Here is a 27,793-nt window from a genome sequence, read left to right as displayed (position 1 = left end):
ATGATCACCATGGAAAATGTCACCCTGAAAAATGATTGACAGGCCACAGCTTTGACTGTTGGTGAACGCTAAGGAGGGAACAAGTATTGCATAACCGTGCGGCCAGAGGAACATAACTCACAGCTATGGTTGCCTCCCATGTCTCCAATGCCTCCCATTCAGACCACAACCATGCAATACTATACCTGCTAACAAGGCAGGCTGACATTCTGCTTCCACTATTTACTTTCCACTGTATTTATGATCAGTTGTCTATTCTGGAGCCAACCCTACTTGTTTTCCCTTTGATTTCTCCAGCACAACCTTCCTCCCCTTAAAATGGTGTTGCTTCTGTGTCAATGATTGCCCGGCTCTGGATCTGTATCTGAACTTTTGAACCTTTTGAACAACTCTCTCTTCTACACTGCAGAGCGGTGAGGCATAGAGGGTGGGCTCTAGGTTGGGGGTTAACTTGTTTACGACTCGCACCATAAAGCTTCCTGAAAGGTTGGCCGGGGCTGAAAAAGCAAGGATATGTTAACCTTTTACCTTTTCCGAGCACCGACAGTGTAGAGTCACAGGAAACGGCTACATGTCGGTGTATGTTTTTGTCAAGCTGTGTTTGTATGGCACAGTGTGCATGAAAAGGCAACTAGACGTGTCTTTCTTTTCCTACAGAGCAGGTGTTGTGCTGGCTGTCCCATGAGAGACACTCTGGCTGCAGCGTTGTGAGATCGCTCCCACCTGTGAAGATCAAATATGAGACATTTATTATACTGGGGGGACTTATCTAGCACTCCCTATCAGATGGGCTATGTAATAGAGAAGCCCTGGACAGATCTACTTTCAATGCCCTGAAAGGCACGAGAGGTTACCCAAAAGAAAATCATTATGCCAGAAAACAAAGGCATGGTAGGCGTGGAGGAGAAACCCTCTAAAGGGTACTGCCCTCTCTCCTCCCTGTTTGCCATGCAGACTGGAAACACTGGGTTGCTGAAGGGCATATTATGTCAGTGTGTTTGTGTAGTGGAAGTGTGTGGGTGGTATGTTTGAGATCTCACTAGTCACCAATTTTAAAGTTGTGCCTAATTAGACTGTTTCATGAACTAACTGTGTTTAGGAGGTTGTGAGTAACTATATATTTCGCACATAATTACGCACCAGTGACGGCAGACATTTAAACTGAGGAGATGTAATTTAACCATGCCAGGGCCTATGCATCATTGTGTATCTTCTATTATGAAGTTTTCAGTAATACCCAGCTGTAAAGTGCTGCCACTGTTTGTCCTCTGGGCACCAACCAGACACCAGTTAAATGACACCGGCCTTCTCAATCTCAAAGCTGGCTCACCACTTACCAGCCCTTCAGCAGAAGGCTCATGCAACCAACACTTGTTGGTTACATACAGTGCCGTATGCAAACTTTTGTATAGCAAACTACAAAGAGCAGCTCTGCAACACGGCCTGGGTGAAAATAATTGAGATTACTGCCCATTGTCACACAGCATAAAACAGGTCGTTTCACTTTAGTCAAAGCCTGTGAAATCAAACCATGTGACACAGGCTACTCCGAGGTAGCCTCCGAGGTAATCAAATTCCGCTCAGGGCCCCATAAAGGCTTGGGCTGGCAGTGTGTGCACGGCTGGGTCTTTCTACCACTTGGGCCCAGTCTGAAATCACAATTGGGGTAATGTGAAACATTATATAGATAATCTGGGTCCCCAGGAATTAATCTTATTGTTTCCTTTTACTGCCACCAGCTGGTCTACACAACAAGAAATCAATATGCAAGAGAAAGCTACACACACATTTTTTTTACAGTCCCCAGAGAGGGTGAATTGAGCTAATTTCTTCTAGTTCCACTTGTTTGTCAACACAATAAATAAGCAAAACTATTTCAATAATTACAGGAGGGATAAGCACATTTTCAGAGTCCCCCGATGATGAATCATGTTTTAGACAATTACTTGGCTGAAACATTTAGACTCCTCAGAGGATGAACTCATAATAAAACCTTTTGACTTTTTTCGACAACGAGGCTGACTTTTGTAATTCTGAATAATACATCTCAACACCTACAGTTATTATTGTTGATAATCGTGTCATCACATAATGCTGCTACTGCTGCCGATTTAATATGAAGCTGGAGAACTGCAGGTGATCCATTATGTAGATTAAAAATAACTTCAGGTCAAGGATTAAAATGACTGTCAGTGCTGCAGCTGTGTGCCTGATCATGTTGCCCCTGACACGGGATGGCAGGGTAAACGCCCAAAAGCTAATTAAAAGCTGCAGAGGTAAAGCTTGGATGAGAAGCTTCTGTCTCCACTGCTTTGTTAGAGTAAAAAAGTCCCAGACTTTCTGCTGGATAGAGGAAGTGAGCTCGAGGGAGGGAAGAGGTGTTATCTCTCCACATTAGCAGGCTCCAACAGAACAGAGCACATGGCCCGAGGATATCTGCAATTACAATTTTAGATACAGACTGTGCCACACTCATACACACCCACGTTTGTGTAGCTATGCTTGTGAGGACACACTAATAACTTCCATGCATTTGGACAATCTCACCAAGGTTTTATCACTAACCTCAACCATAACCAGTTAATGCCCAAACCGTATATGGCCCCAATTCATATCCTACTGTTAACCTCAACCAGTTGCCTCATTAGGACCAGGCTTTGGTCCCAGAAGTCAATGTTTATCCACAATACGTCCAACAGAGGTAACAAAAATAAGTAAACACACTTCAAAGAGTTTTTTTTTATTTACATACCAATTATGAGGAATCAGATTCCAAGCGCCACATTTCAAAGTCTGATATGTTTACATGCCACCATGAGCGCCGATGCCATGTGTACAGACAGATTCAGCTTAATATGGGTGCACGCCCTTTTCAGGTATAAAGAGACAGCCACCTGATCAAATAACCATCATTATACTGCTCACACTAACAGTCTAACCCTCACAGCATTCATCGGGCTAGTGTCAGCTCCTCTCACCTACATTTATTTTGCAAGAATTCTATTAATTTATACAAACCTCGGCAGAATATTTTGAGAATAACTTTGTCCAATTTTGTGTCTTGTTTGTCAATACATTTTGTTTCCGTGAAGCAACTTAAATCAACTCCTGTTAAATGTGTTGTATAAATAAACATGCAAGGACTTGACGATACACTTGTTCCTACTCTGTGCAAGAGCTCTCCTATGTTCTCCAACCAGTTGTCAGATTGTCTTCATGTTCATTGTCAAGCCAAGTTTGCTTATCTGTCTCATTCTTGTAGCTGACTGTTTTCCTGCCTACTTGGCTACAAATCAGTCTGCAACCCCTTTGTACATTGCCTGCCTGTGTTGTTTGCCTTGTTTGGAACATTGCAGATAAAGAATATTTATATATAAGCACTGCCTTTGCTGGGATCACATACAGTATCATCAGTGCAGTTAGGGTGTATAAAGCTCAGTCAAATCAATAACAATTGATTCGTTGCCTGACAGGGAAACTACTAGTCTGTAGGCTCTTTAAATTCCATGAAGTCTTCTCAAAAAGGACCTCAAATTGCTCTGTACTTTTGCTCCAAACTTTATTTTAAGTAAACAATACAAAAAGTCTATAACTGTTCAGACTGTTAATTATGGGGGCCACACGGTGATGTAGTGGTTAGCACTCTCGCCTTGCAGCGAGAAGACCCGGGTTCGAGCCCCAGTTGGGACAAGGGCCTTTCTGCATGGAGTTTGCATGTTCTCCCCGTGTGTGCGTGGGTTCTCTCCGGGTTCTCCGGCTTCCTCCCACAGTCCAAAAACATGCAATGTGGGGATTAGGTGAATTGGACACTCTAAATTGACCGTAGGAGTGAGTGTGAGAGTGAATGGTTGTTTGTCTCTAGTTGTGTGTGGCCCTGCGATGGACTGGCGAACTGTCCAGGGTGTACCCCGCCTATCGCCCGATGTAGCTGAGATTGGCACAGCACCCCCCGCGACCCTCTGGTGGAGGATAAAGCGGTTAGATGATGACTGACTGACTGACTGTTAATTATACTGATAAAACAATACATTTGAGTGAAACAGATCCATAGATATGTTGTCAAAAACGGAAAGCATCTGTAGCTTTTTTTGTCTGGGAGTTTGACAGCATGAGACATATTTTGGAAAAGCTGTTTCCTGATGTATCTCTGACACATTGTATTTTAAAAGGCTGCTGTATTTTTGAGGTACATTTGGTCTTTTTTGAAACCACAAAGGTTTTAAAAAAAAAGACTGCTTGTGTCTGAATTTCCGGTCTCTTTTCACTCATTTATAACCTAAGGCAAAGCATTTAACCAACATGATCGTGTTCAAGCAGGGCTTTTAAGGACAGAGTGAGGGATAATATGAAGAGGAGGTAGGGAGAGAGAGAGAGATGGGGAGACAAAGCAGGGGAGAGTGTTCAGATAGTGCAGCAGTGCTAGGATAGGTCTTGAGGTACAAACTGTGGCTGTGCCTTTTTTGGAAGGACTCCAGAGCTTGTAGTGCAGGTCTCCTTTGATAATGGGCCACAGTATGTGTAAGAGTTTTGGGCTTCAGCCAAGGTACATAGCCTTTTGGTAATAGTTAACAGAGTGGGCAAACAGTGGAAGTCAGCGGCATGGAGGTAGGTCAGGGAACTGCAGGAGACACAATGTGTATACCCTACCAGCCGCCGCACTCCCTCCCAATCGCCTTCTCATTCTGATGACCCTCAGCTCACATCCTGACTCTTACATTTGAACTGGAACTTTGTAAACATGCTGCGACTCATATAGGACAGAATGTTGTAATAAGCACTCAACAGGATTTTCATTGTAAATACTGCAGGATGTAAACAGTACTCCACCAGGAACTAAAACAACCCAAACTGACTGCTTTGGAGATCTGATAAATTTCATGTGATGCAAATTCATTCATAGCCCTGGGATGCAGAAACATTCACATTTGTTCATTCATGTTTGCGATGTGCATTTAAGAGGGTAGTAGACCAGATCTGGACTAATGTTTGTAAAAGTGTGAGGCAACTAATGTGCTCCTACAAGTAGCTACAAGTGCTGTGAACACACTCATAGAGAAGCTATTAAATAAACTTTTCATATGCTAACTACACTTTCAAAGCATGTGCAAACACACAATTATAATACAAAGAATGCACAAAGCATTCTGATAATTGTTTCAACAACACTTAATATGATAGATACTGAAATCCTCTTCATTTCCTGATTGCCATAAAAAGTTTTTGGGTTTTTTTGTTTGCAGGTGCAGGTGACTGAGACATAATGTATTAACAAAGCTGTTCTTCCAATGCTCTCGTGTGTTTAGAGGGCAGAGCTTTAGTGAGAGGACGGACAGGAACCTTTTCCAGACTCCTACCGCACCAGGGTTTTATATTTTCTTCCTCTTGACAAGTTGACTATCTAGACATGAACAGGATTTCAACGTGTAACATAAAATGCAATCTTAACTTAGACTTAATTGATATAATATGAAACATTTCTGTCATTAAAATGTCTAAAAATGTCACTGACGGAGCACCACTATACTCAGTGCAGTTTGCTCTGTGTTCTGCCGATGAAACTCTCCTTGCAAAAGCAAAGGGAAACCAAATAAGACAATAGGCATAAGACAATAAGACAGCATTTCCCATGATCCCACACTGCTTTCCTGTGTCATCAAACTACTACTTTTATTATTATTGAGACCCCAAGAGCCTGTACAATTAAAGGTTGCATAAACAAAAAATACATGTTAAGATATAGACATCTTTCAAACCACATAGTCATATTTCCACCATTCTTTAAAAAAACATTTGACCTATGCACAACACATTAACTATCTTAACTAGGCTAACTAGCAGCAACAAAGTCAGCCACTGCTCTGGTAACCATCTGAAGCGCCAAACACGCCTAACTTGCATCAAGCACAAAAACACAACACCCAAATCCTCTAGCTCAAACACTGATAGCAGCACCAACTAGTGGATGAAATGCAACTATTCCATTTTACCAGCGAGTCAGTACAGCTGCTAACTGGATTGTTTTTTGATGGCTCTCCCATACGCATTGGTCACTTTATTCAGTGCTTCTGGTTATGTAGGGGCTGATTTCATTTGGCAAAGATTATAAATGTTATATTGTTTCGTTTACCACAACCTTAGCCTGTCTCTGTGATTCAGACAGTCAGATTTACTCTGGTGGTGGAAGACGTGCTATATGTGTGTGTGTGTCTTGCTTTCAAGTAGCCCTGCAGTCCCAGACAGTCCAAGGACTCGAGAGCGTTAGACGTGTCATTACCCAATCCTCTGCCGACCTGCTGCTCTAATCTCAGAGTGAGCAGACCAAACACCAAACCACGCACAGCTCTGCTTTAGTCTTTAGATCTGGCTTTCGGAGCTGCTCTGCTGTAATGTTGTGCTAACCCTAACCTAGGGCCCAGAGCAAAGAGTGACACCATGCTCCACCCCACTTTCCCCCAGAGCAATCTGGGGGTTTAAATAGCAGGCTGTGAGGGAATGAGGCTTGGCAGCTCAGGTCACCAACAGACCATCTCAAAGTAGAAAGGGAGCCCATATGACTGCAGACAGTCCTAACACACACACCACTTGTTGGAAGTCAAACACTACTTTCTTTTCTGGAGCGGCTCCCACACAGGAGGTTATCAGGTGAATGGCCCTGATGAGTCAGCTTTGCTCTCTCAAACACGAACCGCCGTTTGATCCACCCATCTATAATTCCAGTCAACTGCTGCACACCAAGTGCAGCTGACATTGAAACAACAAGGATCTGTTCTTTTTGGAGCTAGCAGGAGGCATAATGTTGGACTAAATGTAAACACAGAGGTTGAGTAACCCAGATGTATAAGATATTCTACTGCCCTATCACTTCCCTACAAAGTCGCAGTCTGCTGGTCAAGGCTATTTGAACAGCGTACTGACAAAGTAGTCCCAGTGGAAAGCCAACACAGTATGCTGGCATGGAAACAACAAGATAGTAATGCATATTTCGAGTGAGTTCAGCAATGAGATCATTTGTGTTTCTGTTGGTGACGGGTGTTCGCTGCTTGTGTTGGCTACACCACACTCCAGAGGGTTAATCGTGAGGGGACGCAGTGACTGTCCAAGCCTCTCTCAAAGTGCCCTAAACAGCAGTATGTCAGCATTCCTACTTGGTGCCAAGGTATTTACTTTGGACAAGAGGGAGAGAGGCACTGTAAGGGACTGCTTCTAATTAGGAGAAGCCAGTCAGGAGGTCACGGCCAATTGGATTGGGTCTCCTAGACACACAGTCCTTTCCTGAGGATTGTTGGATAGAACACTAAGCCCAGTCTATTTTGGGTTTAGTTGTTTTTGGTGCATAAAATAAAGTCACGGCATAGCTGTGCTGAATCAGTTATTCTGCCAGTGGTTTGGACTCATAAACATAATACACCATCTAAGGAATATGTTCACCAATTCACTGTGCCATAGGACAAGCTTTTCCAACAGGAAAGCAAAGTTTGTGTGTCTTTGTAAACTGCTTCTGCATGGTCCACACTGGATGTGCAGTATGTTATGCCTGCACTGCTGATCTTCTGCAATGTCTCTACACTCAACTACACACCAGATAATCATTTTCCAATACATTTACTATATGTAATAAAAAAATAGCCCAAATTGATCCAAGTTGGTCCACAGCTCTTTCACCAAGTGCCTAAACAATTTACCTCTAAAAAAAACATCTTTTGAGGCAGGCATTGTAATGTCTTATTTTGCTATTATTTAACAAAAAATTGTCTTTCTAAACTTAATCTGTGATAGTGTTAATTGACCTTTACAATGATCTCCTTGTTACGTTGTTTGTTAAGCACCAAAACAAATTATTTGCACAGTATGTTTGGCAATAAAACAGATTGTGATTCTGAAATATTCCCTGAAGGGGAAAACATTCCCTCCCTACAGGTGAACAGAGAAGGACCCATCAGTTTAAAACACTTGTCTGGCAGATATTCAGAATTAAACCTTTGTCTATAATGCAGAAGCATGCACCTTACATTGAGTCTAACTGAAAGAGCAGCCATCTATCATGCTGGCAGGCATGTGACAGGATGTATGATGATCAGTCTTGTTCACAGAGAACAATCATTCACCTCCTGCTCACACAGTAGTCATTAGGGAAAGGCAGTCATCTACAAAGAAGGATGAAAGCATGGTGCTCATTCAAGCTGAAAAGGTTTTCCCATTCACTGTTTAATTAGCAAGACTGGGAAAACATAAAAGTGAGGAGAATTTGTTTTTTCTAAATCTATAGGGTAGGCTCATACTGAAGACAGTATACATACTATATCGAACGTGCGACTAGGTTGAAATCACATCAGTTTTTTGGGGTTGATCTTCCCAGCCTGCAATAAATACATTTTAAAAAGACTATGTCTTTTAGTTTTCATTCTTGCATTGGAGTATAGTAGTTAATATTTTTGATGTGATAATGCTATTTTGTTTTACTGACCACTTTACTGAAGTCTAAATCCTAGTGCAGACACACCACTTTGGACTTCTCCTGGTGAACAGCAACAGCAAAAACTCTAAGAACTCAAAACACCATGTTGTAGAGTGAAACAGAGGCTACATCCATATTACTACATTTTCATTTTAAGACAGTTTTCAGATTAAAAACAATCTACATCTTTTACATCATCCATACTATCACACCTGAAAACATGCGACCGTTTACGTACACTGGGGCGTGTGCATTCTGGTGCAGACAGGATGTCGATTCTGTCCTCTGCAGTTGTTTGAGTACTGTATTACCAATGAGGAAACAACAATGGTGAAATGTAAGAACAAGGATTTCTTTTATTTAACCCAACAACGAGGTGAAACTGAAACTGAACACGAGTGATTACAAGGCTTTTTTTTGATGGTTGAGTTGTGTCTGATAAAAACCTGCACGGACGTAAATGCAGGTAACTGCGACATCGGGTTTTTGTGGCTCTAAAACGGGGAATATGGACAACAAGTGCATCTGCAGGAGAATGTATGCGTTTGCATCTGCAGGACAACAGCGTAATATGGATGTAGCCAGGGAGACAAGAACAGTGAGGGACAGAGTGAGTAAGCACTGCGAGTCACAGACAGCTGTTACTATGAAGCACCTCTACCTCTGTGACAAAAGAGAGGGAGAAGAAATAGAAAGACAAGTGTTGCTCAGCATATAAGGCAGAAAATAACTAACTAACTAACTAACTACAAGCACTCCTAAATTGGATTGTGAAGTAATTACATCACTACAGATACTAATGGAAATTATTTAAGGTGTCGGATTTTTCATATTTAAATTTTTGTTTGTTTGTTTGTTTTACAGATGTTTTCTCTTTTTAAAAATCACAGTACAAGGACTCAACTGCAATGTGACTAAATTAGACTTTGTTGTCAGAGAACATTTTGATTAAAGCCTTTCTAATTCAATAACTAACTCAACAGGAAGAAGGGCAGTATGAGAACCATTATCACAACTAATACTGAAGGCTTTCTGGGAAAAAGGCAAAAAGGTCAGCGGGGGACATGCTGTTTGTTGTTTGCGACCATGTGACTTTTGGAGACATAAAGAATTTTTTTGTAAGCAGAGTTATCTCCCTACTTCTGGGATTACAATATGGCTTTTGTAGTCAAGCAGCACTGAAAGATCTAAGTCACTTTGATCCTGTTTAATAGAGTTTGGTAAATGATCTCAGTATGGGAGCTCCGCCTCCTACATGCACACACACACACACACACACACACTCATGCATGCACGCACACAATTATGCTTGTACACACATACATAAAGCAGCAGACTGTCACACAGGTGAAAGCTCTTCTTCTTGCAGAGCCAAGCGTTCAAGCAGAAGAGTAAAAAAAGTTCTTCCACACACAATTCCACTCTGTGTTCACAGCAAATCCTGCTGTCTAACAATCAATATGTTCTACACATCATGAACAAAAAAGAGTTTGTTTGACTAAAACCAGACATTTTAAAATACATCTGAATTTTGTGCTAAATTGAATTTCTGACTAACACCCAGATAATGCGATTGGAAATCAAGCTACTACTGCATGTATACCTGCAGTCGGAGGTTGGCATGGGGAGTCCATCATATGCCATGGATGGATTACAAGAACTGAATAGTACCTCCCCTCTGGTTTGCAGCTATTTTATCCAGTGGTATTGCAACAAAAAAAATCCCACAAATCACCATAATTGCCATGGAAAGTTTCCTAAGTGGAATATTTCCAAAATTCCCGATCAAACATTTTTGAACATTTAACAGAAATTTACCAGGAAATGTCCACCCCTTTGCAACCCTGATACTGGGACAAGGCCAGCAGTCCAATTCAACAGTGTAGTTGAGCTAGTTAACTGTGCATGGGAACTACTGATTATCTCTGTGCAGCTCTGCTGCAAATTATTTTGAAGTAAATTATTTACAAAAGTTTTAAATTTGTCATGTAGGAACCCAAACAACTTAATGAAATTATATTATTGGGGGACACAATTGCTTTAAGAAGTGGGCAAAAAGCCATACAAATAAAATGTCTGAGAGAGTGACAGAAGGAGCCACAGGGAGCCAGAGAAAGGGAGGAGTTTGTCAGAAAGCATTTATCTGTGGTATGGTGATGACTCTTTTCCTCCAACCTCTCAGCAAACTAAGAGCTTCCTGCCTTTTGACTTCATGTAGTCAATTTTGTCCTTGAAGAAAAAGAACATGCAGTGATTTACAACCACTTTTTAAGAGCTCTCAAGAAACAAGAGATGGTTAGTTAGAGGAGTGGAGGTGAGAATGAGAAAGGGGAATTTGAAGCTGAGACAAGCAGTGAAAAGATAAAAGCCTCTGAGACAGTCTGAGCGACAAAGTCAACACTTAACAGCACAAATGAATTAATTAAAAATATGACAGCGAGCAAAATTAGGCCCTAAGTGTTTACAAAGTGGGGTGTTCAATTCAACATGTTCAATCTCAAACTGACACAAATACAGAGAGGTAGAAAGATCAATTACCTGAGTAGATCAAAAGTACAAGTGAAAAATGTGACCTGCTGGTGGCACTAGATAAAACATTAGGGGATCACAAATGCCATGTGTGAGATGGTACCATAAATATCTGTACCACATATAAAGGCAATCCATCCCATAGCTGTTGACATGTTTTAGTCCGGACCAAAGTGGCGCACAGGTCAATGTAGCCAGTTTGAGAGCGAAGCTGCTATCATGGCTAAAGATAATCATGCTTGATTCATTTTTGATGCATTCAGAATTGCTAACTTTGGCTTTAATGCTGGCAACGTTGCTCAGAGCAACAGAAAAATGTACCATTCCAGCAATGGAAAAACTGGAAAATTGAATTTGTTTTGCGTTGTACAGTAAACTACTGAAAGTCCATAGATCAAATCTGTGATTTTACTTGTTGAAAAACCTTCAGTTGGATAAACCTAAGTGACACAAATTTACCAAACAAGCCAGGTTTAATCCCACAGCTTCCCTGTTCCTGTGAGCTAAAAACACGTATTTTCTTTGTGACCTTTGGTACAGGAGAGTGAGCGTATTACATGGTTCTGTTACGAGTGAGAAAAAAACTAGATGAAAAGGGGAAGAAAAAAAAAATCTGTTTTTCCCCAAAAATATAGTGAGAGTGCCAACCATCACACAAAGAATGTAAACACAAAAAACTATGACTTTAAGCTACACCCCCCTCTGTCATATCCCATTTTAAATAAAAGGTTGTGATTGGCCTGGCCGGTAGGAGGCTGTATGAAAATCCTGTTTGAAGCTGGGTGGGCAATCTGTGAGAGGGAATAAACGTGACCTTGCTGACTGGTCTGATTTCCAGGTAACCATAAACTGTACTAATGGTGAGAATTTAAGGCATGGTATGCAAATATGGTTTGATCACACCGTCCCTGTAATCACAACCTTTCACCTGGAGGGGAACACAACGCAAACACAGCCAACCAGGAGTATCTGAACTGTCCTGCTATATGGTGCAATTGTCATCTGTTGCGACACGGTTCTCTGTAAATCTCTATAAATGTGGCCTTGATCCCCAGGAAAGGGACAGCTTGGCCTACACAGCCGCCATGGATCAGTGGGCTTTCCTATGTGCTCCCACTGGATCGATTTCAAATGGAAAGGGACAGGTGTTTCACTTGACCTGCTCTGCCAGGACAATTTCAGAAAAGGTCGCACAAGATAGCCATCTCACAGGGAATGCAAAAATCCCAAGGCTGTTTATCACCAGACATTTTCAGGACCGACTGGCCCTGACTAACCCCATTTAGTTAGGTATGGTGCTAACAAAAAAATTATATAAATATAGGTATGAGTGTGTGTGTGTGTGTGTGTGTGTGCCTGTGTGTGTGTTTTTATAGCCATTGGTGACTCATTCCTCTCCATTGTAACGGATGCACGGCTATATAATGGTACAATTTAAAAGAGCTTAGTGCTAGTCCTTCAGTGCTCTAATGGTTTTTCCTAATAAAAGTACGCTGAGGGAAGAGTGAGACAAAGCCCATATCATTAACATTTCATTTAAGTGTGTGACACACAAACACACTTTAATGTGAAATTTTGCAATGCCTGCTTCTTCTCTGATGTCCTCTTTTTCCTCCTCTGTCCTCTCCAACTCACCCTTTCTGTGGGCCGGTTCAAGGATAAGTCCAGTAGTAATGCTTTTACCATCCTGTAATATGTGTGTGTGTGTGTACATGACTTTATTAGGCTGTGAGGACAAATTCTGGTTCAAATCCATCGTAGTAAGGACATTTTGACATTGGGAGGACATTTTAGCAGGTCCTCACAACTTAAAATATGTTTGTTTTTTTAAGGGTTAGGACTTTGTTTGAGGGTTAGGGTTAGAAAAACATTAGGTCTGAGGGCACAGGCACAAGGGTACACATAGTTGAGGTGGTTAAGCTGAGGGCCAGCGGAATGCATTATATCTATAAATGTCCTCACAACTATACTAGACACAAGTGTGTGAGTGTGTGTTAGCATGCTCTACATATGAATGCTATAAAAATTGGATTTACTGGTGTGGACTAAAGTCTGAGGTAGTAAGTAAGAACGAGGAGACAGCTTCTCTGGTAATTTGCATAAGGAGAGCTATTAAAAGTAGACAAGAATGTGTTGTATAACATACAAATATTCCAGACCTGGTCTAATGACTTAAAAAGAAGGGGGCCAGCAGGATTGAGAGACTTGCCATGTTTCCCCTGCCCTTGACCTGCCTTTCCCATCTTCACAGTGCTGCTGAGATGGTAAGCGCCATCTCTTAAGGAAGAAGGTGGGCAAGAAAGCACGAGGCCCCTGCTTCCTGTGCTGCAGCTTTGGCAGATGCCAGCCCAGGAGAAACCATTAGTCCTGAGCTTGTGTGATAACTTGAACACAGGCAACTACAGGCAACATAGTGTAGAATAGTCTATATAGTCTCAAGAAAAGTGACTGCAGGCAGAGCTGAGCAGAACTGATGGCCATATGAAAATATGTCAGACAAACTCTTTTATTGACAGAGTTTTGTATGAGCTGGCAACATAAAGGAATGTGAATAATATCTCAACAGCACTGAGCATATTTTTACGTTACATGCCGTGTTAACAGTTGACCCCGAGTGTCCTCTTCATCTACACAAACAACCCTTAATAAATGTTCCTTTTAAAGTCACTGTGGAAAAGCATGAGCACATTATAGGTATTTCTTTCATTCCTTTATGAAGCTGCCAATTTCACTGAGAGCTACAGAGGACAGATGAGGACGTGATTCCCCTGCTGTGTGTTTGCCGTCGCTATGATATCCATACCAGATATCATAGCATGGCAGAGCTTTGCACGATAGATAGAATAACTGTGAATGTATGGATTGCAGCAGAGCATGTCCCTTCCACTGAGTCTCCTGATGTTACCATTGGCGCTTTTCCACTGCACAGTTCCAGCACGCCAGACTGCTGGCCACTGATTGGCAGTGTCGGCACTGGCAGAGTCATGAGCGTGACGTCCAACACAGGAATCATACCGAACAATGCCTAACTGTAAAAAGACTTCAAAATCCTGAAGATATGTGTTAATCTCCAACATATAGCAAGGAAATGTCTATAATCTCAATATCTCAATAACAGGAGAGACTGGTGTAATAAGCAACTGCACTGCCGAAGGCTGGCGATCGCAAGCGACGAGCCGCATCACAACCCATTCCCGCTGTATTTCAGGTCAGTGACTGTATCAGACGGAGTCTGTGCTCCAGTCAAGCAAGAAGTACTGAGCGATTCTGTGAAGAAATATTTTAATTATTACATTATAACTAATGCTTAAGTAAACCGAAAACAACTGCTTTACAAGTCACAAGTCACTAGTTCTTGTGTGTGTCGCGTATATAACAACGTCACGGCAGTTTCATGACTCCACCCACAATGAGGAGGTACTATAGCAATGGAAAAGGACATTGATTGATTTTCAGTTAATAATTGATTAATGTATTAATAGGTGCAGGCTTACACATGTCGTCAGAGTTGTTGGTTCATTAAGACTCCACACAACAAAAAGCACTAATAGACTTGAAATGTCCCAGGCTGCCGCACACTTTTCAGGAAAACATACACAACTCAAATACACAAAGTGTGCACAGCAGTGGCCCCGGCGATGTAAAGCTGAGAGGAGCCCCAAGGAGTCATAGACAGGATGTTATCACATCCAGCAAGATAGGAAGTATGGACAAGAAATCTAAAGGGAGGGGGAGGAGAGGGCCCATATGGGAAGCGCAGTGTAAACAGTCTCAGTTTTTAATCATCCCAGCTCACGTTCGGAACTGGACTTGCTTTGATGTTCTCCCTCAGCGCCCCCTCCACCCTCCCGTCCCTCGTTCCCAAACGACCGTGAGGGCCGGCCGAGGGAAAATGTGCAGATAGTCCTCGGACAGATGAGGGAGGCATTCAGTGCCTTGTGGGACACGGAGAGGGGAGATGAAAGAATGTGAAGTGTGGAGTTAGCTCAGTTGTTCAGTCAATTGCCCGGCATGCCTTAATTATAGCTGATGTATTTAAGTGAGCTCTCAAAGGTCACTGCAAATTTTCAAAGCAAATGATCCAAAAATACAGCATGAGGGAGAAATGAAAGTCCCGGTGGCTTTAAATGAAAACAGGTGGAATTTTTATGATGTCCTTTAATTGGGGACAATATTTGTGGGGAAGTTAAACTCCAACTCTTTCTCTGAAAAGGGAGGCCAGGGGATAATTTCAAGATTAAAATGATCCCTTCTACTTGGGTCACACTGTGTAAAATTCATTCTGGATGAGGGAGAAAGTCCGAATTCCTCTGCACTTGTATTTGTCCAAATAGTGCTGGCCAGATCCAGGTTGTTCATTCAGAGGACAGGGCATACTTCCAGAGAGATCACAGTTTTAATAGATCAGAGGGAGATGTGCACCAAAGCAACGTCTCATGGCTTGAAAACACAGACAAAGACTGGGAGCTTTTTCCAGCTCAGTTTTTATGAGTTTGCTCCTTACATGCAAACAGGTGCAGAATAAAATCCTGTGGTAAAAGCAAAAGCTTTTGCTCTAACGAGCACAAGAAAAGTGAACACTTATCAAAGTTGTATATCTGGTTCAAAACTCCACTAGTTGTTCAAATAAAATGACATGAAGCCTCTAATGTTGTACTTTGCTTTCCTAAACATCAACCTCAGTCAAACAGACCAAAAAGTGCATAAAGTGTCTCTGTCCATTTGAAATTAAAAGCAACCTCCAAAACAAGACAATTCTAACAGAGCAGCAATAGAGCATGGCTCAGAGTGACGACATGTCAGTGAAGATTAACATGCAAATAAATGACAAGTAGCAACTCTTGCTTAATAAACTGATTCAGAGTTGAATCAAACCTCAACTTGCTGGACTAACAGACAAGATTTTAACCTTAGAAGTCATATACCAGTTGGGTTTGGTGGCTCTTATGATGCATTCATTGGCTGGACAGTTTTGTCATGGTGAATAGATCATAATCTGTGGTAGAAAGTGGACACCGTTAGACAGCAAATCTATCTATGGAACTCAAGCTCGTTTCCAGCCTTCATCCCCTCGTCCACAGACAAGAACATAAAGCGGGAGCTGTAAAGCTGCCTGCAGAGGTAATAACAACCTGTTGGAACAGGCCTAGAGCATCCTGCAGCACAAAACAGCCTCTGTGCTCCGTGTGAACAGCCTAAGAAGAGAGTCCAAAAAAAAAAAACACCTGCAACCAACAACTATACTTTCCTAGCCATGGAAGCAACTAACATCCATGACCTGACTATGATCAACAAGAAATTAAAAGCACAGACAAACAGATTTTTTAGTCTGCAACAAGAAAAAAAGGGGAAAAAATTGATCTTATCAGCAGAGGATTAGGCTGTCGCCTTTCTGACTGTGGCAGAGATGAAAGTATTAGCTGACTACGATGCTGCTGCACTTTCTTTCACACCTTTATAAAAACACATGCAGATATCACTATTACAAACTTGATCAAGCACCATCAACACCCCTACCAGCTTGACATACAATACACTGTAGCATGTACAGTATTCTTTCACCTGATGACAGAGTCATACATATCTAAAAACATTTTATGGGGAAAAAAGCTGGAAATCCCAGGAGCGTCTTTGATCTAAGCTACACTTTGTTTTCCCCCAGTAACATGTTGCCAACATCCCACAAAGACACATTAATGTCACACTGTTTTAACTGGAGAACCGTCCTTAATACTGGCCTTTCTCCACGGAGAAGTCACGTAAACCCTTATCAATTATTGCAAAGTGACGCATCTGGCTCGCCATTCACAAAACCTCCCACACCTGGTGAGTGAAGAGAGACAAGATCCTACAATACCGCATATCTGTCGTCCTGTTTCTTTGGAAACGGCAAATAAATCGAGGCGGCCAGCCTTCATGGCCCAGGACCCTTAATCCACTTCTGAATCCTAAATATGCACACTGAATAGACTACATACTTCACATTTGCAGGGTAATGACATGGTGTTTGTTAAAGTGTTGTTAAAGAAAATAACACTTCTGCTTAAGTAATAGGCTTACATGGGTCTGAACATGATTTGCTGTTTAGAAGTCTGCCACCACACCTTGATATTAAAACATTTTGGAAGAACATTAGCTGTCATAAATAGTTGCAGTGATACACCTAGAAAACTTGGCAACCTTGACAAAACCACTTTTTTTTTTTCTTTCAGCGAAGTAAAAATAGACTGAAAACAAACTAACCTCAATAACAGCTGTGTGTCATCGCTATTGTTCAAGGAATTTAGATATTCTGTCATCACATGCTGAGTGAAGAGGGTAGTATTACTGTATTACATGCAATGGTCACTACAGTGTTTTGGACATTGGATAACAACAAGGTCAGGCTTCAACATCAAAGAGCGGTTGCTGTGTAAACTGTTTTAGTTCTTTGTTGTCACTCCATAGAACTGACACTCTAAAAACTTTAAAATCAAATGAATGCTTTCTTACATAAACCCCTCCTTTTTAATGTCGAATGGTTTCTTTCCAGCTGGTGTAGAAGAGAACATAGCAGACTCAGACACCACAGTATCCACAGACTAGTGGACCCAATCCCCAAGGACTGTTTTTGCAGATGACATTAAAATGCACAACTCTCACTTTTGTATTGTTTATATTATACATTAGTAATTGTAAATACTATTTCTATTATATTTTTTAAATCTTATTTTTCTTATAGTTTGCCTACATTTTGTTGTTGTTTTATATCGTAGTACATTGTGTTGCTGTCCTCTGTGATGCTTTGCCAAGTTCAATTCCCCCTATGGAGGACTGATTAAAGCACATTTATTTGATAAAAAGGATTTTAAGTGACCCATCGCACACTCTGTTTCCTGCATATAATCTCCTACCTTCAGGCAGATGTTAACAGATCCCATTGTCTATCACACAGATCAACAAGGAATCACATTTATTGTGTCATGCATCTTGATAAGCCCTGTCACTTTCATATGGCATGTTATTCCTGTACATTTTGCACTATGGCTACTAGTGAAGTGCGCTACTCATCTTTTCTTTTCAACTTTTGTCATTTGATTTGATTCAATTTAATTTAACTTTAATATTATTAAAAACTCCGCCATTGAACTGTTTGGTTCTGATTCTCTCTCGTGCATTTGCACAGAGACCAACACCTGATCATCTCTGACAACAGGTGCATCATGTCCACCCTTTATAGTTGTGTGGAGAAAAATTACCAAGTTAACGTGGACAGCACTGGTGGATGTATAGGAGCATGAAGACACCTTACCTGCATTAGCTTTCCCTCCGCATAGCCGGCACTTCCTCCAACGAACACCCCCTCCAGAGTGATGGGCTTCCCCGTGGGCTCGTTCTTCAGCAGTGTCACCTTGATGAGCGCTCGCAGGGCCGGCCGCTCGGACTCCAGGCCCGGCTGAGCCAGCACCACCTGCTGCTGCAGGGCCGCCATGAGCAGCCACGGCCAGAGCCCGGCCAGGCGCCACAGGGGGACGGTCATGGCCTCGGCTGTAGTGGCGGTGCCCAGCCGCACATGGTGGACTTCAAAGCAGGCAAGCACCGGCGGATAAACAAGGAAAAAAATATTTATACTCGTCCCACTTCTTCTTCGTCGTCGTCGTCGTCTTCTCTCCGCCTCTACTGCGAAACAGATACAATCCAAATGTTTAAAGCTGGAGGACCGCCAGCATAACTCAAACTCATAACTCAAACTCCCATTCAGCACCAGAGTTAATATTCAAACTCTGTCACTCAGTGGACACATGGAAGCCAGCGGCTTCTTCTTTACACAAAACTCACAGCTTCAGTGAGTTTAAAAGAAAACAGAAAGAAAAATAGTGAATGAAAAAAGGGGGAAAAAACGGTGGTGAACTTTTATCCAGTGTCATTAATATGGGTGTCGAAACTTTGCACGTACAAACGCACCATGAAGACACGTCGTGTTGTGTTAGGGCTTGAAGTGTGTGTACCCTTAGTTTTCCAGCAGCCTACACACAGCAGTGACGTGTTTGTTGAGTTGTTGTATCTTCTTCCAGGTAAAAGCGCACGTCCTGGCAACAGCGTGTCGATATTCATCCGTCACGGCACTTATAGCGCTGTTATTGCTCTTTATAATTACAGTGTGCGTCAGTCACAATCACGCCCGCGACACAGCGCGAGTTGACAAACGGCGTCAAAAGACAGCGTGTCCCGTCTGCGCCACATTTTCTACGTAAATCCACTGGAAAGTTGCGCAGCCACGACTTGAACTTCAAAGGCAGGGGGTGCAGGTTGCCGCTCGGAACCTAATAAGGCATGTTAACCAGATAATGTAGAGACAGAATATCGGTTAATAATTAAAAACAACACTCGTGTAAGCTGTTAAACTCGGCATGTGCCTTTCTATGTATTTAATAAATCAAACGGACCGTTGTCTCGCTTCACTTATTATAACTTTGTAATTACACTGAGTCCTGAAACCCACGCGCCCTCTAACAGAGTACTTACTCTGTACTCTCGGCTCGCACTTAAATCCCTGCGCTGCTTTAAAGAAGGAGAATAAGGAGAAAGAAAGAGAGGAACGTCCCAAGTTCAGTACCTCCGCTGCACTGAGAGAAATGAGATACGATCCTCCTGAGACCAGCGAGGGGAAAATGAAGTGTTTATCAGAATCATCTGCGACACCAAAAGAAGAAACTGATGAAAGGCGTAGGGAGTAAAAGTTTTCCAAACTCTTCGAGACTCCTGTTTTAGGTTGATAAAGTAAAGAAAAAAAAGTCCTCACGCCGTCTCACCAGTCTACCTCCAGGACTCTCTCTTGCCCTCTCCCTCTCTCTCTCTCCCATGGGATCTCATTGACGGCCTCTACCTGCTCACTGTCCTGATGCCTTCGCGTGCTGTCGGAGATGAGAGTACTCTAAAACCTCCACACACCAAAAATACCAAAGATACCTCTGTGTAAGTGAGCAGTGGAGGTTTTCAACCAATTTCTTGTCAATTATCTAAATACCCTCTATCAAACGACATTTACTAACTTCATTTTTGGCACTAGATAAATCATATTATTATAAACCGAACTTCGGAGTAACACCTGAAGACAACATAAGCTGCTGAGGGAGGAGCAGCACAACAGCAGCAGCACCTTCAATCAAAATGAGAGTGAGTGACTCCCTCTAGTGGACAAAACCCTACACAATGAAGCAGAATAGAAGTGAAACGTTCATGATTAATGAATCAAATGTGTGACAGGACCCTACTTTTTGAATATCTAGGAGAAACTGAGCTTTAAATTGTATTTACATATTTTATGAGGTTGTGTGTTTGTGTATAGGAATGCATTGTTATTGTTATTAAGTATGTGTATGGTTGTGAATACCTGCTTGGATACAAATACAGTCGTCTTTGGTCCTTTTGTCTGCTGTGTAAAAAGTTCATTGAAGAAAAAAAAACATCCTATTAGTATTTCAAAACTTTATTTTAGTTTTAATTACAATATTTAGAGCTCTCAAGTGAGAAATAGAAAAAGGTTTAATGCGACAAAGCAAAACAATTGCTAAAAGATGAAAAAATGTTCTTCAAAAGGAAAGGATCTTTATTGTCATTATACAACCGAATTTGCACAACGAAGTTCCGAGTTCAGATGGAGGGTTGATCAGAGCTGCTGCAACTGAGCACGCCGCCACAAGGGACCAACCTAACCCGAAGCCAGACCGGGAATTGAACCCAGCACCTTCCTGCTGTGAGGCAACAGTGCTAAAGAATACTAAACACTACTTGCTGCATGGCAACAAGCTGTTGTGTGAAGCCTTTGGTGACTGACACCGTCGGTGATTTTTGTTGTTGATATTATTCTGCCTCTGTTTGGTCTTCATGAACAGAAATGACGTCACATTATTTGAATGCTGCGTCCGTCTGTCACATCAGACACTGACCAAGGGTTAAAAGTTCAATCAGCATGTTGAGATCTAAAATGAGAAATATGACTGAATGTCAGTAAAGTGGATGCAGTGATTAAACTCATTCCCTTAGTTTTTCTTACCTTAATGGTTGGCGTGTTGGTGCTGGGGTCACGGTGAGGGTCTTCATCTTCGGCCTTCATGCCCTCTGTGTTATTTTCACCATCAGTGATAACCTTATAAGGAAAAAGAGCTCATATAAAATCATATAAGATACTGTGAATCAGGAGTCTCAAATTCAAAAGACATGAGGCCAAAGAGCATCTAGTCGAGTCAGGAAGAGACTGGTCAAGTAAAAAAAGTACTTTCGGGAAAAAAGGGGTGGACAATATGAGCTAAGATTATATCACAATACTCCATTATAATATCATAATAATTATATTTCTGACAAATTTCACAGAATTTCAAAATAATAGTGTTTGTTTTGATATAGAATGATATAAAGTATAAAATAAAATAAATAAAAACAGATTTATGATGCAGAATTGTCTATAAATATCAAAAACTACCACATGAAATCAACCGGGGGTGTATCTTTTTAGTTCAGCAGTTAAACTGTCTTCATTACAGGGGTGGAGGTAAAATGTAGAGATAGAGAGAGAAAAGAGTTGGGAGGAGCTGAACAAATGGGCTACTCACGGTGCTGTAACAGCGTCCCCAAAAGGACCCACGGTGACACGGGTGTGACAAGACCTTAACGTGTTCAGGATACATGTTTCTAATACACCTCGATCCTTGATTTTAACTTATGAAGTCCCTAAGTGACACCTACTGAACATCCCGTTGGATCATGTGACTTTGGGTTCCCATATGTGCCAGGTGAACTCATCTGACAACTAACTACATATTAAAAATAGCTAAAGGTAAGGATTCAAGCAATTTAATAATTGTAATGCTTACATACAATGTCCCTTATTACATGTAACATGTTGTTGACACATTTCTTGGACAAATTGATATAAAACAGGGCTGAAACCATTATTAATCGATTACCAATATGTAGATAATCGATTAATCTGTTTGAGAGCTTTTTCAAATTAATTTGCAATTAAATGTGAATATTTCCTGGTTTCTTTGCTCCATACAACAAATGATCCTTTAAAAATTAATTGTTTTGGTTTGTGGACAAAACAAGACATTTGAGAACATCACCATTTGAGGTTTCATTTTCGGACACTTTATGGACCACACAACAAATCGAGAAAATAATCGCCAGTTTAATCAATTATTAAAATAGTCGATGGCTGCAGGCCTAAAAACATACATATTTCACATCGAGTCTCGTCATGAAAAACCTAGTCTGCTGAGTTAATTTAGGTGATTCAATTATATTTAGTTTATTATATATGTTGGATTACCCTTTTCAAAATATAAATGCAAACAAAACAAGTTATATAATATATAAGACATTAATGAAATGCATAAAGGAGACCGCAAATCAGTTATTTGTGATTGTATTTTTCATGTGCTATGGATAAAGAGAAGTGATTAAGTGTTCAGGATGAACTTGCAGTTGTCAAGGGAGACAGCGGCAAGATTATAAAAAAAAACAAATCAGAATCAAAATCAGGTTTATTGCCAATTAAAGCTTTCACAAAACAAGGATTTTGTTTTCATGTTTTGATTTGTGTCAATTTTTAGAACAATGGTGACAAATAAACGTCTCAATGTTATCGATGGTTCCCTGCTCCAATACACCCGATTCAAATGGTCAGTTCGTCATCAAGCTCCACAAAAGCCTGATAAGGGCTTGTTCATTTGAATCCGGTGTGTTGGAACAAGGAAATGCATTCAGCATTTATTTTTCAGACCTGAACCCTTGAAATTGTGTAATTTACACTCTCATCATCCTCCGTGGCCTCACATATACTTCAGACACTGGGATAGTGAAATTAGATTAAGATAAAACTAATAATAATTAGAGCCGTAATTATTATTATTAGTTATTTTTTTGTTAGTTTAATTTTCTACACACTCCGATCAGTAGAGCCAAGCCAAGCTTGTGCACCACCCACAGTTTGAGAACCATGGCTCTAGATGCATGATAATGCAAGGTCTAATTCAATCCAGTTTCTTTTTGTGAGAAATATATAAAGTACATTGTTGGCTTACCTCGAGTACAGCATATGAAGTGTTAGCTTTCATGTTGCTTCCCTGGTTACTGCGCTCTATCACAGAGCGTGCCTGCTGCTCTGGGAGCTCCACTTTAACAGGGCAGTTACTGGATTGAATTGGTGTCAATTCATCAGCAATCTGGAAAATGGAAAAATCTGTGTCTGTAACTCCTGGTTGTGGCCCACACATGACACAGCACACTTTAGCCCGTTAAACTAGATAAGCACTCAGTGAATAATAGTGGAATAGTGCACTAAACATGAAAGAATACAGTTTTAAAACACAGCTCAAATAACAACGACCCTCTTGTGGAAGATAAAGCGGTAGAACACGGATCGATGGATGAATTACTACATATCAAAATCCGTAAGGCACCACTGTGTCAACCCACTCATTTCTGGATCTAACGCTACTAAACTTGATTGAGAACACAAAACATTTACATGGATTCCGAGGATACACGTCAAATAACTATTTTCGCTGTAATTTCTCTTACCGTATTACAGCGAAAACAACGCGGTCAAACGGATTTACTGCGTTACACTCAAATCATTCCGGGCGTTTCTAACGGACATTAGGACCATGGGGGAGGCGTGACCATCTATGGGCGTGACAATCTCCAAATGCAGCAACATTTGTTGGCTGATAGAAGTCGAATTGAAATGTGAAACAAAGCCATAAACTGTTTTATAAAACACTAATAGTGATATAAAAATGAAAAAGTAGTTTTATACATGAGAAAATACAAATGAGCTCTCTAATTTTGTTTTGCTTCACTTGATCACAGTCAACCGTTGCAGAGAGACTGTTCACATATTGTACTACGAGTTGATAGAAGTTTAGAGCTGCATCATTCCAAAGAGATAAAGAGATACTCTTTTAAGACAAGACTTTTCATGTGTGCCATCTTTATTTACTGTTCACCAGTAACATGTCCACTGATATTTACACATCTTAACAAATCTCACAAGTGTTTAAGTATTTAAATAGACCTTGTGGACTTAGAGTCAATTGTTACATGACAGATTTAATGTATTCAATGCACTGAAATGCACTTATTGTAAGTCACTTTGGATAAAAGTCTGCTCAATGACATGTAGGCTAATGTATTGTAATGTAATATTGTAGATTACTCACCTGATAGTAAACTTGGGGAGAGAACGGCGTGACCTGAAGCCCATTCCCTGCCACATGTGATGCCACAAGATTCGGATGGTAATATTGAAAAACTTTAAGCAGAAGAAGAACAAAGACAGCTTTAAATTATTGTATAACCTGTAGAGTTTTTGGTTTAGGCCACTGATTCCTCTAGAGTGGGTCTTGGAGCTAATCTGTATACCAAATAAAAACATATTATTTGTTCTAGTGGGGTAAAAAAATGTAATTATAATGTGTTAAATTGTTTCATTTTCATAGTTCTAATGATATACATACTTCACTTCCTCCTCTTGGCATACAGCCTGCCAGAAAGTATTATTATTATTATTATTGTTGTTAGAAGAAAATGTCACAAGACTGGACCTAACTGTCTTCCTACAACTTGTGTCATACTTACACGGAGAATAGAAGCCAGGCTGAAACTGTGTAGAACAAGGATTATAACTGATAAAAGTAGCACCTCCATGGTTAGTGCAGGGGGGTAAAGCCTGCTGGATGTACACAGTGTTCGAGCATGAGGCCACTCCAGTAGAGGGGTGGGTTGAAGATATCGGTAAAGCTGGTGGAGCTGCACCATCAGCATGGCCCCCCATCGGGTATAGCGGTGGGGCTGGGGTTGGGACATGGGGCGCTGTCCAAGCCTGAGCTTTGTGAGGATGCGTTAACATTTGATTTGTGGGGCTCAGAACTATAATTTCTGCAAAATGGAAGCAAACAGTAAACAGAAATAATAAACATAATGAAACTTGTTTCAAATTATGGATGAGCCGACGTGATACTTGGTATTGATATCCGTGCGATACTGCCCAAGATCACTGGGTCATATCAGACAACAGAAGAAGTCAAATTTGACATGTAAACCCAAAAACATTACATAAAGGCTTTAACAAACACAAGCAACAAGCTGTAAAGAGAGATGTTTGACAAGGATGTGAGTGAGAGCCTGGCACGTTCTTACCCTCATAATGCCTTGAATCTTACATGGTAGCATTCTCAGAAGAATCGACACGGCACGACACGGCACGACACGGCACGAGACAACACAACACAACACAACACAAAAGGTATACTTGACATTGACTTTACTTAACTCAAAATATTTTGCTGAAACAAAACAAAAAACATTATTGAATAAAAAAAATAAATAGGTCAATAATAAAAAAAGAGATGGAACTGTAACAAGAAAACAAAATGTTATCGTTATCACTGTTATCATTTATGAAACAATAAAATAAAAATAATAAAATAAGATAATGGAGTACACCCTGGACAGATCGCCAGTCCATCACAGGGCTAAATGCATCAGTGAAAATGTCATATTAAGGGTCATAATAAGTTGTTTATAAGACGTCAAAGACATTGGACTGATGTTGGTATGTGAGTGAGCTGCAAAGTACTGCCCTCACGAAGGTGGGAGAAAAAAAAACCATACACGTGTGTACATTATTTGTTACAGAGGAACTTTATTATGTTTGAGTTTGAATCCGACCGACTGCTTGAAGAAAAAGTGGTTGGTTTGATTTCCGTGTCGGCTGTCACACTCATGACTCTCGATTTATTTTATGGTATAATAATTATTTGTGCTAAATATCTATCTAAATAAATAAATGTTAATTTTAAGTAAAGCTAAAGAAGAAAGTCAGGTTGATGGTGCTGACGACTGTCATAAGGGTCCCTTGTTTCTGATCTACCAGCTACATATGGTGAGTGACTTTTTTACATAGTGTTTGGATAAAAGTAATCGCACAATAATAAGAGCTCTGCAAAGAAATCAACCCTGCCACTCTGGTCTGGCTCTAAACGTAAATTCTACTGGTACTGCATGTCTGGGTTTAATCACCCTTAGCCCTCAGTACAAATTCAAGGTTGTTTCACCTGAAACATAAAAGCTAGCACTAGTTCAAACAAAAAGAGATTTTTGATTAGGATTTTTTAGAGATTTTCAAAGTAGGGGTTTGGATGAGGGTCATTGACTGTGCTTGACAGGAATTTTTTACATTCACTTGTTCCTCACAGTAATGAGTGATGCAGTGGCACTCACCTTTCTTCACATCTCCGTCGCTGCCGCCACCTCCACTGGGTCGAGCCCAGGACCTGCTGCTCACCTCCTGACCAGCACTCAGCTTGGTCCTGTTGTCTGCAGTGAGTCTCCTCAGAGCTCCAACGAGCTCGGGGTGGTTTCGCTTGAAGTTTTTGTGGAAATAGCGGTGAAACGTACCGCCAATGGGGGATGAGTTGACTTTGACGAGCTGAGTGGTTTTCTTGAAGCCGTACAGGTTGAGCTGGCGAACGAAGCTGCAGAACTTGTTCGTTTTAAAGTTGTCAGAATTGCTCGAGGTGCAACTGCTGGGGCCAGACAGGACCTGCAACTCAAAGAGCTCTTGATGAACGACAATGGACTCGCCAAGGAGGTCCCAGCAGATGGATGTTTTGGTGGGGTTGTTCACCAGACGCCACAGTTTGGCAGGAAACGTGGTGGGGTTGATGTAGTCTGGGAGTGAACCTCCACTGGCATCCATGCTTCTGTACTGTATATAGAACTGTAGAGACAGCCATCAGCAACTAACACCAACTGCCAAATTTGTGAGATTTCTAGTTTCTAGCTCAATAAAATACCACATTTTTAGAGCTGCAACTAACGATTAGTTTCATAATCCATTAATCTGTGTGTTTTCTCAATTAAATGTAGGGTGGGAGATCATTTTTTTTAGCTTTTTTTACTGTACTACATAAAATCTTCTTCACAACCTGATTGTAACCAATGAATTAACGCATGGTCACAAAAATGAAAAATGTCAGTCAGCTGTGGAACAGACAAGCCTGTACAAACACCATGCAATCATATTGAACAGCCTGAAAAAAATAATTAGATCATGAAGACAGTGCCAGGGCTTATGTTAGCTTGCTAAATCCAGCGAGACCGTTGCAGGAAGGTGCCAACAACAGGTGTTGGTCGCACCTAAGGTTTTTGGAAATGCTACGGCCAAGCTGATGCAGAGAGATCCAAGACCAGAGTGCTGCGTTTGAACGGTGGCGACAACTGAAAGCCCAGAAAGGGCTGCAAAGTGATGCCATGGTGGCTCTGTTTCTACCGGACTAGTAGATTAACTTTATGTCTTTGTGATCTTTTGAGAGTTGACAGAGACCCAGGTTCAAGACCCAGGTTCGAGCCCCAGTTGGAACAAGGGTCTTTCTGCATGGAGTTTGCATGTTCTCCCCGCGTGTCTGTGGGTTTTCTCCGGGTTCTCCGGCTTCTCCGGGTCCTCCCACTGTCCAAAAACATGCAATATGGGGATTAAGTAAATTGGTCACTCTAAATTGACCATAGGTGTGAATGGTTGTTTGTATGTGTGGCCCTGCGATGGACTGGCAAACCCCGCCTATCGCCCTATGTCAGCTGAGATTTATTCCTCCAGTGGAGGATAAAGCGGTAGATAATGGATGGATAGACGTTGTCATTTGAACAAGTATACAAAAAGTACCTAAAGTCACAGATGCTGTGCATGAATCCATGTTTGCTGCACGTTCCTGTGCTCTGGAGGCATAGTCTGAAGTAAGGGCTTGGACATTTGAATTCAAAATG

General features: G+C 41.2%; 1 protein-coding gene across 2 annotated transcripts in view; it reads right to left on the bottom strand.

The window, feature by feature from the left end:
• LOC122780016 (E3 ubiquitin-protein ligase RNF43) overlaps positions 1 to 20,400 on the bottom strand; it is an 84,455-nt gene extending 64,055 nt beyond the window's left edge. Inside the window, exon 1 of one of the 2 annotated variants that reach the window (XM_044042769.1) lies at positions 18,276 to 20,400. In XM_044042769.1, the coding sequence (XP_043898704.1) occupies positions 18,276 to 18,503 (228 nt within the window). In that variant the 5' untranslated portion in view covers positions 18,504 to 20,400. The remainder of the gene's footprint in view (positions 1 to 18,275) is intronic. The other variant, XM_044042770.1, reaches the window with a different exon arrangement.
• Between the last annotated feature and the right edge of the window lie 7,393 nt (positions 20,401 to 27,793).

This window comes from Solea senegalensis, linkage group LG13, assembly GCF_019176455.1.
Source record: "Solea senegalensis isolate Sse05_10M linkage group LG13, IFAPA_SoseM_1, whole genome shotgun sequence".
NCBI classification, from domain to species: domain Eukaryota; kingdom Metazoa; phylum Chordata; class Actinopteri; order Pleuronectiformes; family Soleidae; genus Solea; species Solea senegalensis.
The sequence above is the reverse complement of the archived record's forward strand: the minus strand, read 5'-3'. Positions and strand labels throughout refer to the sequence as shown.